At 44.8% G+C, this 14608-nt stretch overlaps 1 protein-coding gene across 3 annotated transcripts in view; it reads left to right on the top strand.

Moving 5' to 3' along the window:
• Wge (winged eye) overlaps positions 1-14608 on the top strand; it is a 52660-nt gene that overhangs the window by 17960 nt on the left and 20092 nt on the right. For all 3 annotated transcript variants that reach the window (XM_071700341.1, XM_071700340.1, XM_071700339.1), the window contains exons 2-7: positions 4965-5189; positions 6757-6879; positions 9389-9673; positions 10897-11310; positions 11988-12218; positions 14128-14295. In XM_071700341.1, coding sequence (XP_071556442.1) covers positions 4985-5189; positions 6757-6879; positions 9389-9673; positions 10897-11310; positions 11988-12218; positions 14128-14295 — 1426 coding nt within the window. In that variant the 5' untranslated portion in view covers positions 4965-4984. The remainder of the gene's footprint in view (positions 1-4964; positions 5190-6756; positions 6880-9388; positions 9674-10896; positions 11311-11987; positions 12219-14127; positions 14296-14608) is intronic.

Here is a 14608-nt window from a genome sequence, read left to right as displayed (position 1 = left end):
TCTCTCTGCCTATCTTCTAAGTTGGAGTCTCTTTCGTCTCTTTTCGTCTTTCGTCGTCCCTCCCCTCCATACTCCTTCGCCGGCTCTCGCTACGTTGCTTCTTCCTCCTTCGTCTCTTCGTCCTTCGGCCCTCCCTCCCGCCTCCCCTCCCTCTAGTCCCCCTTTCCTCTCTGCTATCACGGTCTCTTTTCTTAGCTTCCTGTCTTTCTTTGACGATGCGTTTTCTGTCTTCTTCGGAGATCGGTGCTTCTCTCTTTCCTCAGCCTTTTTCTCCCTTTCTCATTCCTTCAGCTCGAGGTTCTCATTTTGTTTACGACCAGAAGGATTTTCCGATTTACATTTTCGTCAAATTTTTAATGATTTTGTAACTCGTTGTAACTCGAGTCTCGTCCTTGAGTTTTGTTAAGCGGAAACCAGAACTTTTCGATAGATAATTCGAATCTACTTAACAGTCCGCGACAAGCCTCGTTATCTCGTAACAAGATACAACACGCTGAGGAAATGTACGGCGCTGAAAAAATTCCTCGATACCGTGTTTCGAGGGGTTTTGTTCGATTCGGCTTGTTCGGCCGGCCAGGTGTTCTGGCAGTGAGCGAGCACTATCAGCGAACGCGAGACCCGTGGGTCGAGAGAAGAACCGACGAAAGAGCGTGTAGGTGAAACCCGACGAGAGAGGCACTGAAGAAGGATGGAGAACCTGTCCTCTCGAACTGAGCCTTCTCCTCTCGGGGGCCTTCTCTGAAGAGGCTTAAAGAAGGCCTTCAAGATTCGGCCCCTCGGACCTTGGTTTATAGCTACGAACACGACGGACGTTGTCGACCGCCTTAAACGCACGCTTCTAATCGCATCGGAATAATTTCTAGACGCGAACTAGGAGTTTTGCGCAGCAGCGAAAGCGTCGGAAATTCATCCGCGTGATGCAAAAACCTTCTCAAATTGTCAAGAAAATAGGTTAAACTGTTGTTGTACCGAACTCTATTTTCTAAGAGAGTCTAGTTTCCTTTGGATTTAGCAATTTATAAAAAAAGCTTGTATAAGATATCCTGTTGGTCTCCGCTGAAGGAAAACAGCATCTTCCACGCGGTGCGTTGTTAGAGATCGGAAATTTCGGCCCTCGAAATAGCGTGGGGCTGTGTGGAAATGACAGCCGGCTCGGCTCGGTCGCCCCCATCATGTCGCGTGGGGGAAGAGGGTGGTGCGCGCGGGAATCCCGGCCACCCTCTTCCCCGTCGCCTAGGCTGCATATATCGACCCACCCGATGGCGAAGCGGAGTGTGCACGACCCCTGACTCCCGCACACATGAGGAAGAGAGAAAGGGGGAGAGAGAGAGAGAGAGAACGAGGACTCCTTAACCCTCATCCGCGTTGTCGCGGGGTAAAATTTGACGGACCGACGAGGATATCGGAGTAGGCGTCGGCTTGGCCGTTGTTGTTGGCGATCGCTTATCGATCATTCCGAGTGCATATCACTGATAAATACGGTTGAGATTCAACGTAACTGATAATAATCGGGTAAAGCTGTGAAAGTTCTGGAAAAGATAGAAGAACACGAATACGCGTATTTTTTCGGATAACAGAAGGATAGATGTAAGAGGAGAAAGAATAATCTCCATCTCGGAATTAAGCAAAGAAATGGTGAAAGAGAGATGATCCTTTAAAATCCTGGTTCTTCGCGTCCTCGAAGGTTTTTAATCGCAAACTTTCATTACAGAAAGCGAGGCAGAAGGAAAAATCAGAAAATCTGCTTGTTTCTTTTTTTAAATAAAGAATCCTACGACAAACGCTCTTATTCTTTCCTATTCCGTTGGAATAGTTTCAACGCAGTTTCATCGTCGACATCAATTAACGATAACAGAGTGAAGTTTCCCTGCGTCTGCCCGCGGCGCGGATAGAGATATTGCTCGAGCTATACGCGGTTGTCAAACAAAGCGGAAGTTAAAAAGCAAGATTCCCGGCTGATTGTGGCGTAATCGGAGTCACCGAGTAGGAAGCTCTCGCGATAGTTCTCGACCCCATAATTCGCCTCGAACCGATTCGGGGAAGAAGAACGAGTAGGGGAAAGAGGGAGCGAGAAAAGTCGGAGGTGTCAGATTTTTACGAGCACCTGTTCACCATTTTTCCCTCCGCGCGTAGAGGGCTCGCGTCGTCAGGTAGATACGCGGGGCTCGTAGGGCCCCGCGCGTAGGGGTACCCTATCGACCTGGAAACCTGTTCTCCCTTCTCTCTCTTCCACCACCCTCTCGGCCTCCCCGTTCCCCTTCCGCGGCCCCCGGCTCCACTCCGCTGCTGGCGGCAGGAGCGATGGAAATGAAAAATTAGGCCGTTGTCGGGACCTCGCCTCCTTCGGAACCCCCGTCTTCCTCCCCCCCCCCGTCTCCACCACCGTGCCTCGCGCGCGCCGACTTTTTCGTCACCGCCATTTATTTATCGCACGCCGACACGTACGTACGGGGTGTTTGTAAAACACGCGGCCGGATTTCCACACCGAGTGTGGCCGGGTATGCGAAGAAAGTTCCTAGGGGCTTACGTCAGAAGGTGCTTTGTCAAAGGGTTCCAGGGAACTTTCTTTGGTCTAATTCATTTGTTTCTCACAAATGTATAATATACCCTAAATCGCGATTCGTAATATAACACGTTTCACAGCCCAGCCCCGAATAACCCTTCAGTTTCAATCGTTTAAAATTTGAGAACTATGGATTTTTCCATACTTCCATCAAGGGAAAAATCAATTCCATATCGGAGATAGACAAACAAATTACTCAAAAGCAATTTCCACCTAAACAAAGGTATCTTCCGCTCAGAGAGATGATTGCCGCCAATTATACTCTACGTCATCGCGTCGCCGACACTTTCATTTAATGACTTATTTGCGCGCGCATCCGGAAGCCAGAAGATAGACGTCAACACTGAATCATCCGAATTCTATCCTATGCGTTTCGGACACCGCGTATATACCGAGTAGTCTGCGTCTGAGGGCTTTAATTCGAAATGCGCTGAAATTCTATCGTACGAGACGAGAGAGGGCCCGTGAAAGAGGGGCGGCCGATCATAATAATTCGCACTCGCGCGACTATCGCGGCGTACGCCGCGCCACGTGTATTCCTCCGACACGGTGTATACCTGGCGGATTGACAGGTTATTGGCGGTTGGGTCGTTGCTGCACGCGTGCACGCGCGGTAACGAGGGCGAATGTGCTCCGATTCCGAGTATGCGTAAGCGCCTGTGCGTAAGCGCGCGTGCACGCATGACCGAGCGCACGCGAGGGCGCGTCAAGGATCGCGAATTAACTTTGTTACTTGCAACTCGGAGCCGTAATGCCGTAGCTATTTTCCTTATGGAAACAGCGTGCACTCTCACTAATATAACGCGCGTCATTGTGTGTCATATACACGTACGGGCGCAATGGGCGTAACCGGAAATTAATCTTGGCCAAACTGGAGAAACGACGAACTTTTTACTTTGTCGATCCAAATAAATCCAGTTTTAATGTAGGTTCATTTTTTTATCCGTACATGTTAGTGCACTCCTGTTCCCAAAAAAACCCCGCGCCTCCGTGGATACAAATTAATTAACTACAATTAAACGTATCTTGTTCTTAATGAGACGCTCGATGTGAACGACGTGACCCAGACGGTCGATCTAGATCTCGCTTTACCAGATTTTCTTCTCGTAGAATTCTTTAAAACCAACCGTTTACACTCCTGACACTTTGAACATGAGGCTCCTTTCATTATTTATGTCTTAATTAATTCGACCCTGCTACTTCGCTTGACTCGCGTATGTACCTGCAGAAACTATCGCGAGAAAGTGAAACGATCTAAAATTTACGCGACGGTAATTCGAAGACGATTAATAAATGAACGTTCTTTCGTCGATAAATTGTAATGCTGAAAAATTGCGGGATTAAGCCGACAGTCTCAAGACTGGATATATCGACTCATGGCGATCGCCGTGGCGCACACCCTTAGGCGCGTCACCCTGTATATCTAAGAGACTACATTATGCTTGCCGACCTGTTGCTACCCTTTCCTCTACCTCGCACCCTTCTACTGTTCCTTCCGATCTAATCCACCCGCCGCTACGAAACGGCACCCCTCCTCTCCCCTATCCTCCTCGTGTGCTCCTCGCGCGCCTTCTCGTTCAGCTTATCGGAGCCGCTCTATATCCTTCGTTTCGGCCTCCTCTCCGTTTTACTTACCTTCTCCTCTCATCGTTTCTCCCTTTCGACTGCCTCGTCAATCTCGCGATCTCCATCTTCTCCACCCCTTCTCCGTATCTCCTCTCTTCTGCGCTCTTTCTCTTTCCCCTATCCTGTTTAAGCTCGTTGAGCACTTTTCTTTCTCTCAAAGCCGCTTTCTACACGAGACGCTAATGATGCTACGATACTAATAACGCGGTATCGATATCTCGATATACTGTGGAATCGGTATTTTCGAGTCGACTGGTTTACAAGTATAAGTAATTTCTCGTCTATACATCGCATCGATACTAAACGCGAATTCTAAACGAAGATTTATGGGCATAGACACGTCTACCGCGGGTCTATCTACGGGATAGCCGGGGTGCCCCGAAATTAGCAAACCGTAGTATTAAGAATGGATGCTTTGACCAATGTAAAATCAATTTTTTTCTCTCTTTTTAATTGAAATGTGGTAGTGACGACGATCTTCTGTTCATCAACGATCCTCATTAGTCTTACATTTCGATTACGTTCTCGCTACGTTCTGAACTCTCTTTAATTGATAGGATATTTACAATCAATACAGTGAAAATGTTGCGACGAACGATAACGATGCTTTTGAAAATTTTGGGAAAATTTTACTTGTAATTTCCATTCTTCAGAGGAGTCTTTACAATTGAAATTAAGATCGCCCTCCCCCCCCCCTCGATCGAACGTCTCTCGCGTGCGCGTTTGTTTAAAATTGAGATTAATGCCGTGTGCTTTTTCGATACTCTGATTGCAGCCTCGGGAGGGGGTGGTTCGATGTTGGTCCCTCCCGTGGCCCAAAGTGGGACCGGGGATCGTCCCGTGGGGGACACGGTGGCACGGGCTCAGCAGACAACCGGCCCCGCTGCCGCTACGACGACCCTATGGCCTTTAGCACCTGCGCAGCCCAATCAGGTTCCCAATCAACAGTCCCAGGGCATACCACCTCTGGCCGCTACGCCTGCGCCCGCTCACAATCAAGGTTCGCATTACATTATACGTATCAATCATCGTTATTATCTCGCGGCGGCGTAACGATCCGGGGATTGAACTGCCCCGAAAGGATTCGAGAGCCCCGATATCGAGTATTCCTCCCAAGTATATATTGCGAAAAGTTACATATGTGTTTCTTACTACGCAGTATCGCGGGATTGTCGATCGAATTCTCAAACGATTTTTTCTTCTCGCTAAAATACAACTCGAGAGCTATGATCGCAAAGGTATTTCATGTAAAAAATGTATTGCGTTGATAGATAACTTTATCTTGATTTTAATAAGAAACGAACATTCGCCAAAATGCAAAAAGATATTCGTTCAATTAAGTTTTCGCCGAGGAAAAATTGTCCTCCAATTCGGCGAAGAATATCAGAATATCACTGCGTTTCCAATCCAGTATACGTTATGTAATATTCGCTATTGATCAGAGGTCGTTCACGCTTGACGTGTAATACGCTTATCACGCTTTATCAATCCGATATCTCGAATTCGGGCTGAATGCAAGGCTCCTCGTGCGTCGAAATAGCTCAGTTGGAAGAGCATTAGGCTGAGGATCTAAATGTCTCCGATTCAATCCCGAGTATCCCGGCACAAACCCTTTCGTCTTCTATCTTACGAAACAATACTTTTAGAGGCAACCAAATCGTGAGATTGTGGATTTCATGGACTTTTATCAATTTCGAGATGGAACAAGTATTTACTTTTTTCCTTATCAAGTTTGCGTCTGTTTCGGCACGGTTTAGCATAATGGACTGGTGCTTCGCGGTCGATCGTTATTGTATTTACCTTGTCGACTGATATCTATCCGCTGAAAAACTGGACAAGCCTGGACGATATATTATAATTATTTATGCTCCTGTACAGAACTAGCTGTAAACACGAGCCGTTTATTTTGTATAAAGTTCAGTTTCGAGACATTACGAATTGCGATACGAAATGCGGATATGAGTTATCGTGATGCATTGCATTTAATAATTCTATGATAAATTATATGTCGTACATGTGTGGTGTTTGAAACGTCGTGCAGAAATTAAGAACGTTATAGAAATTCTGACTTTTGGATTCGACGATAAAAGATACGCAGAAAATATTGTTACAACTGCATTTGTGGTTTAATCCATGCAAAACAAAGCGATCTAACTATAGATATAAGAGATAGACCGGCATGAAATATATTTTCATATTGCATATGTTGGGCCAGATACGAGGCCAGATATTAAAGAAAGAGAGAAGGATACGAGGAAATATTGAATCTTTCCCGTTCTTTACTTTATAATAGCTAGTTGCGCGTCCACGTAATCTAAGAAAAGAATGTCTGATGTTTTCCTCCTTCTCTTTCAGGATGAGATAAGTACAGTAGTCAATAGTCAGTACCACGTCTATCTTTACGTATTAGTCGTTTTAACGTATTCCTTTTCAGAAGTATATCGATCGTCTGCCAGTCTCATTCTCAGCAAATATTAAGTGTTAATCGCAATCTCGTTGCGTTACCGTCTCTTTCTTAGGCTTCAATTAATTATTACCTGTTTAATATCTCGACGATGATGTTACAGGTGCGAACCGCTACGGACTGTACTCGTTATTCCCAGGGGGTGGCGGGGGCAGTTACCTCGCCGCCACCCCCGCCACCCCCGAGCAACCGATGCCAGCACGGGCTTATCACGCGACGCACAAGGGTAAGTTTACGACTTCCTTTCTTACGACTTCGCTTTCTTCGAAGACCGCGCTCGAGGTCTCGCTGCATATCTCTTGTCGCGGACGCGTTGCACGTTTTACATTTTTACGAAAAGAGCGAGCATTTTCGTAATCTGATCGCTCCTCATATCTAATGCTTAGTTAAGTGTCATATATATTTTATGTTTTATAAAATATATAGAATAAACGAAAAATTTCGAGACTGACATTAATGATGAATTCTACGATCAAAACTTGTGTCGATTTCTTAATTACAGCCCAGAGATCGATAACTTTTGCGTTACACGCGATTGAAGATAAAGACATTTCATAGAGGTTCCGAATATATATGCGATGACAAATATACGTAGATTTCCTTATTTATGTGTTGTCTATAAGATTTTCATGATTGGAATATCCGCGATGTAGGATCGCAAAGGATTGAGGAGCGCTTGGCGATCGAAGGAACCGATTGGAAATCGTTCCTAATGTTAAACTTTGCCATCCTCGCCAATTTTTCCAGCCGTCTTCGCGAATAGGGGGGGCAACCCCTCTCCTCCGGATAATTGAAATCTCGCCGGCGAGATTCGATTTTCGACAAGACTCCGAGAAGGAGGAGGATTCGATTCTCCGACGCGTCCCTGCGTTCTCTCTCTCTCTCTTTTTTTTCTTCTTCTTTCTCGAATCCACTCACCGTCTACCACTTCACGCAGCCGCGTTTTGGGTTACACCTCGAACAATGAGGTTGTTAGGAACTATAAGAAGGCGAGGCGGGCCGTCTACACGACGACTGGACACGCGGGACTGCACGCGGGAATTCTATTTGTGACGCGCGCGTTTTTCTTCAACTCCTCCGGGTCCTTATCCAGAGTTCGTCGCTTTAATTGCATAATTGCTCCATTGTGGATCGGACAAGGGGCCCGCGGAACCTGTGAAAGGTCTCTTTCGAGGCGCGTCTTTCGTCTTTTCAAACCGTCGAAAAAGTGGTAATACAGAGCGTTCGTTAATTGACGGTATTAAGCCTTCGAATCGAGTCTCGAGTCGATTTTTCGATGGGGGGGGGGAAGTCCATTTCTCCGTAATTTTTTAATTTTCAATGTTGTCTTTCATGCTTTCACGTTGTTGCAGAACGGACAAGTAAGTATAAACCAATAATTTGACGTAATAAGGAAAGAGCCGCGGATACAAATGCAAATTTTTCTGAATGCGCTTTGAGAGAAGGACACGCTCTCGATATATCCAATTAACGACAGCCAATTCTGTACATCGTTGCGGGATATCAACGGGATATTTTTCACACACATTAAATTGCATAGGCAGATACGTATCCGCATTTAGATAAAATCAATAGTTCTAGCAATGGCGCAGCGCGCCGCCGAAGATATATCGCGCTGCCGCGCTGCTGCCGCGCTGATAGACGCGCGTTCCCTCTCCCGAGAATTGTGCGTTCTCCTTGCGAAACGGCTCCCGAAAATATTAATCATTCTATTCTGTTGTGTGTACGTCTCTCTTTACAAAAACTCCACAGTTAACTAATTATCGATAAAATATCCGATCACTTAATTATCGGTAAAATACGGAATTTTAATTATTGGCGAAATATGGGATTAAAGTAGCCCCCATATGAGCTACTCGTCCACGTTTTACCAATAATAAAGAGTAGAAAATATTCCCGTTTCGCTACGTAAATTGTGAAAATTTATGGATATAAATGTATATACAAGAGCCACTTGATTACACATTATACAGAAAATTGTTGCAATAAAATGTTATAAATAAAAAAAAGAGATTTTTTCTTATTAAAGAATAAAAAATAAACTATAATTTTCGCTATCTTGCTGTATCTAACACATACGGTTTGTGTTCTCATTCTTATTATCCTTAAATTGGAGCCTGTATCTTGCTTCTGTCTTTTCTCTCAAATAATATTTTGTTGCGCTATCGTTTACAAAAATGTATATATGGATGTGTATGATGTTTAAAAATATACGTGTACTGAGAAAAAAAGTTGTTAACTTGACTAAATATTTTCAACTTATTATTTTTTTAATGGAAATATTTATGTATTTAAATTAAATACGACATATATTAAATCTAACACGACGTAATTTGACTCAAATACTTAAATATTTCAATTAAAAAAATAATAATCAGTTGAAAATATTTGGTCAAGTTAACAACTTTTTTTTCTCAGTGTGTTAATACGCGTGAGTATTCGCAATTTATTGAGCTCGGGTCCGTGAGTTTGTTAAGCCCAAATGACTTTGCGGATCCGTCATCCCTGTGGGAAAGACAGAGAGAAGCGTATTACGTAGCATCGTACGGACACGATGCGTGAAAGAGTTAAACGTCCTAGGGTTAACAAACTGCACGTTACGCCAAGTAGAGTCGGCCTATTCGCGTATCGCGATACCGTACTTACACGGGTATTTCCTACTCGCGGCGGATGAAACTTACGTTCATCGGCGGAAGGCCGGCCGGGTCGATTAATCGGGGCGGCGGGTTCTCCAGTTTCAGAGAGCGTGTTTTCCGCGGCGGTCGGGGTTGGGGTGGGTGGCTACACCTGGGGCGCTCCCACGCCCCCACCGGGATCGCCCTACAGCCCTGTGCCCGTGACACAGCTGGAGCTGCTGGCGAAAAATTTGGCGAACCTGGCGCCCGCAGCCGCCACGGGCCAGCAGGCCCTGAGCCTGCAGGGTGTCGGCGTTAACGTGGCGGGTAGTTTGCATCACGCTCAGCATACGCAGCACACGCAGCATACCCTCAACCTCACCGGAATTCATCATCTGCATCACGGTGAGAATCTATATTTGTATAACAACGTCGAGAAAGGTCGCGCGCAAGCACGATTTAAAAATATTGCAAATACTAATGTCTATTTCTACTAATATAGATTAACTTTATAATCTCGGTTTAACTTACTTTTTATCTTTTTCTAATTCTAAGAATTAGAAAAAGATTAATTAAATCAAGATTATAAAGTTAATTTACATTGGTAGAAGTAGACATACATAAATAGTACAAATTGCCGCGACGTAAAACTTATCTCTTTAACTTTGAAACGAGACTTTCGAAACAAATAACGTGAACATTTTCGAATCGTTGACAGCTAACTTATATTAGTTTCGCTCGCGACATCGTTATAACCGATAAGAAATTAAAAGAAATAGAATTATAGATAATGTTATTGACACAATGTGCTAACTAATATTGAATCGTCCTTATCCTTATCCTGATAATATCTATTTAACGTTGTTATTATGGTTAATGATAACCCGGATACCCAGATAACTCACTTTACCCGATCCAAATCATCAGCCCTAGTTAGTATATTATGCGATGAACAAAAGAAATGAATTTGTGTCAAAGAGTTAGGAATAACAGAATCAATATCTCCGATTTGGAGCGCCGAATACCTCCGATGTAGGAGCGCCGTCAAGAGTAGAACAATTAGCATTATAAATCATGTTAGATCAATCATGTCTTTTGTGTTAATCAAAAATTTGACAAACTTAATCAACGTTGATAAGCGAAAAAATGAACTAACATAGAGGGGTAAATTAGAATGGACCAGCTTTGATTTCTTTCATACCTAGCAAACGAGTTCGCGTAACTTCTCGTTACGCAAACAGCAATTTTATCTATACAGCGAACGAACACTTGTAGCACTTCCCGAGCGGAGGAAGCATCGGAAAAAGCTCGAAAAAACATGTACGCGAGTTTTTCCTATATTCCTCGATTACACGTTCGCCGCTGCGTTTCAACATTATTTCTGCGAAAATCATTTCCATTTTAAATTATTTTACATTACGGCACAATATCAATCATCACGAAAATAGCACAGGTCGTTACGTTCGATTTGTATCTAAAGCTCTCTCGTTTCTCTACAGTATCGATGTGTATATTAATTTATATGGAAAATATTGACGGCTGTTGACGCATTCGGATGCATCACAATTACCCGGATTAATTGTACGATAAGAATATGTTAACGTAATTTTCTGTGCTTTTCGCGAAAGGTGGTCTCCATCAGAACGCGTTCTCGCCTCAGCTGTCATTAGTAACCGGCAGCACACCCACGCTGACCCTGAACAGCTTCTCGTCACCCAACTCGACCATCAACGGCATCGCGCCGACGACGGGTGTCCTCCTGCAGGAATATCAACCGCCGATAGGCGCAACTGCGGCGGCGACAGGATGTACCGTCACAATGAACGGTTCGTCCTGCCTGACCAACACCAGCAGCACGAGCAGCAGCATGATGATGCACGGCGGTATCGGCGGCGGCGGTGGCAACCAGACGATCGGCAACCAGATCGCCGTTCAAGCCACCGCCACGAAGAAACGGGAGGCTTTCCTTTCCAGTCAAGGCCAACCGGTGAAGCTGGAGAACAAATCGACCAGGGCGTCGTGCCTCTGCAGGAACAGCAACGGTACGGCGTCCGTTCTCTCCCCCCGGAGACTTTTCCATGTTATAAGTCCGAATGAATAGGGCCGTGCGAACGAGCGCGTCACGCTTCGAGATTAGGGCTGATACTTTTGGACCGGGTAAAATGAGCTTATAGCCGAATAGCCCGGATACCTGTTCGATACTCGAGTGCGCGCGCGGGTAATATCTGGGTATATACCCGGAGTATAATTGGCTCCGTTCGGAATACGAGACGACTGCGAATCACATATTTTTTTCAGTCCCTTGCATTTTCGAACTTTTGCATTCTAGAATTTCTGGACGACCGCAGAGACGAGCCGTTGGGCCTTGGGTCTCTCGGGCTCCGTCTTTAGTTTCTCGGATCGGCGAAACTTCGAATTTCCCTCCCCAAATTTTCATAATCTTTGAATTTTTCTATATTTTACGACTATATTTTTTTACAACGAGAATATATTTTTTTATTCGTATTTTCAAAGTTCGAGTGCCAATCTCCAAGAATTGTAGAACTCCGAAATTCCAAGTTCGAAAATTCGACGAACTGAAAATTAAGTTGTTAAATTCTCGAAATTATTGCCGCACACATCGTAATGGAATCACAGATCGAATAACTCTTGATTTTTTTTTTTTTTTTTTTGGAACTTGTGTGCGTTAACAACGAGACCGGAAATTGATTGATTACAGGGAAGACAAAAGTCGTGCATTCAGATATGGGATGCAGCAGGACGCTACCTGTCGTCTCGTCCTGGAACGGGCAGGACAGCGGCGCTGGTATTAACAATAGCGGCGCTGGCCTAACCGTGAAAAGGGAACCTTTGGCTTCGGTGCCCTGTCAAGTCGCAGAAGTTTCCACGTCTCTTCATGCCACCACCACCTCCGTCAAGATCGAACCCGTTCCGCCAAAGTCCGAGAATGGTAAGTCGATCCCCGACAAAAGTCGTGTCTCTCTAAAAAAATACACGTCTAGCCCGACCTGTATACGTCATCGTAGTTACATTTAAATTACGTACATGGTTACATTACATCACCAGCCACACAAAGAATCGCCATTCGTCGGGTACGTAGGCGTACGCAATGCGAGGGAATCTTATTAAGGATATATAAATAAGGTTTTCAAAATTAAGATATTTGGACCTCTTCTTAATGAGCGTACAAAGAACTGTCGTTTGCGAAAACTGCGATCAAGGCTCTCGTGCAAGATAACAGATAACCATCGGAAATCAACATGATCGCACTTTTCAACCGTATGAAGAATCGTCATGCCGTTCGTCTAATACGAAGGCGGTGCGGACGCCTTTTTTGATAGGCGCGCAAGTTCGGGGGAAGGGAAGAAACGTGCATAACCGCGCGATATGGGAGCATGAAGAGCGAGAGAAGCAAAAGAGGGAGAGAAAGAGAGAGAAGACTGATGCGAGACGAGATCGTGCGAGACGAGAGACCGACCGGTCTGTCGGTCGGTTGGTTCACAAGCGAGATGGCGAGAGGAAAGGAGCAAAGAGGAGGCGAGGCGAGGTGGTAAGAGAGAGAAAGAAAGAAAAAGAGAGAAAATAAAAGAGAGAAAGAGAGAAAGAGAGAAAGAGAGCGGCAGGCAGACAGTCTCGTTAAAGTAGGAGGTGCGTGGCACGCATGGCGACGCAAACACAAGGCGTGGTTCGAAAGAGTCTCGACCCTCTCTCCGGTCCTGACACATCCGCACTCCCTGGTACACCACACGGCCCTCGTGCCGGTGCGTGATGCCCACACGTGTTACGTCATGCGAGCATAACGCGTGTCGCCGAAGGTGCGGAGAAAAGAGGCGGACGGTGCGAGGAGAAACGAAAGGAAGGACGATGGAGCGCGAGGTAGGCGCGGGGAAAAGAAAGATCGAGTTGGTGATTTAAATGAATGCACTTCCGAGCGAATTGCCGCGTTCCGGTGAAAATACGTCGGGTCGAGTACCGCGAGTACCGAGAATAATATCAAGAAGTGCGGATAGATCGAGGCGGTGATTTAAATGAATGCGTTTCGGAGTACCTTGACGAAAACGCACGTAAACCACGGTGTTTCGATAAAATTGTAATACATTGACAAAAATTTCACGGGGCTTAACGAAAAACCCACACTGAAAAAAAAAATCTGGTTGAATTAATTGGACGGTGGAAAATGAACGAACCAGATTCTTCCAATTAATACAACCAGAATTTTAGTTATGCAACCAGAATGCCTATTAATTCAATCAGATTCTGGTTATAGATTCAACCAGTATTTTCTGGTGGAAAATGAACTAGATTTTTTTTCAGTGCAGAAGCGGAGGAGATCCAGGGGGTGATTCGGACAAATGCATTTGAGATATCAGATATGAAATCCGCGTGGAAAGTTCCGGTATCGAAAATTGCGTTTCCTTATCTATGATTGTATCTACAATTTATCTATAAATTAAAAGTCTAAATCGAAACAATTCTTATTTCAAGTACCACAATATCGATACGCAAACACATGGTCTGTTAATCGCAATGATCGACATGTTCTTATACGTCTACGTAAAATTGAACTCGACAAAATATCGTTTTCTTATTTGCTTGGAGATCTCTTAGTTCAATGTTAATCCTTAACCTCTACTTACAAACGCGACACGTATCATATTCAGACTATACAGAATTAAAGAAAAGCCTATCAATATTTAATAATAGATCGATTTTGAATGAATGTTCTTTGGAACCTTTTCTATTCGTGCTTCATCACGATCTTAAGTTCCCTACCGAGTCTACGATCGAGTCGACGCGACTGCGGCATCGCAGCTTCTCAGCTCATTGCGATTCACGCGCGATTTCCTTAATCGTTTCAGGGATAGCCGTCTCTAACGCGGGAGCCGGTGGCATACCGGTTGGCATTGCTGTGGCGAGGCAGCGATTGCAGCATCAAGAGACTTCGACGTCTATGCGCAATGTGTCCTTAAGTCATCACACGTCGCATCACGCAACGAGCTATCATCATTTCCAGCCGGACAGCCTGGGTAAGTTTTTCTCACGGAGATATATCGCGCGGTTATGAAACTCTATTCCTGAACGCGATGAATGAAATCACGAGCGTTGGAACATTCTTACCCGTAACGTAAAATCGACATTTAATAATGCGAATATAATACACCGTACTTAGAGGCCCGTGCTGGAATATGTAAGAATTATACTTCTCGCGAGCGTGAAAGAGCAATGCAAAAAGCGCATAATGGAAGAAATATTGCGATTTCTTTACAAAAATGTGAATTCTTTCGCTACTAATTGCGTTGCAATGTAAAATTGTTTGCAAGGTCGTACGTTCCAATAACC

Source organism: Temnothorax nylanderi, unplaced genomic scaffold (genome assembly GCF_030848795.1).
Source record: "Temnothorax nylanderi isolate EJ_2023f unplaced genomic scaffold, tnyl_v1.0 TNYL_tig0022_pilon, whole genome shotgun sequence".
NCBI classification, from domain to species: Eukaryota; Metazoa; Arthropoda; class Insecta; order Hymenoptera; family Formicidae; genus Temnothorax; species Temnothorax nylanderi.
The sequence above is the reverse complement of the archived record's forward strand: the minus strand, read 5'-3'. Positions and strand labels throughout refer to the sequence as shown.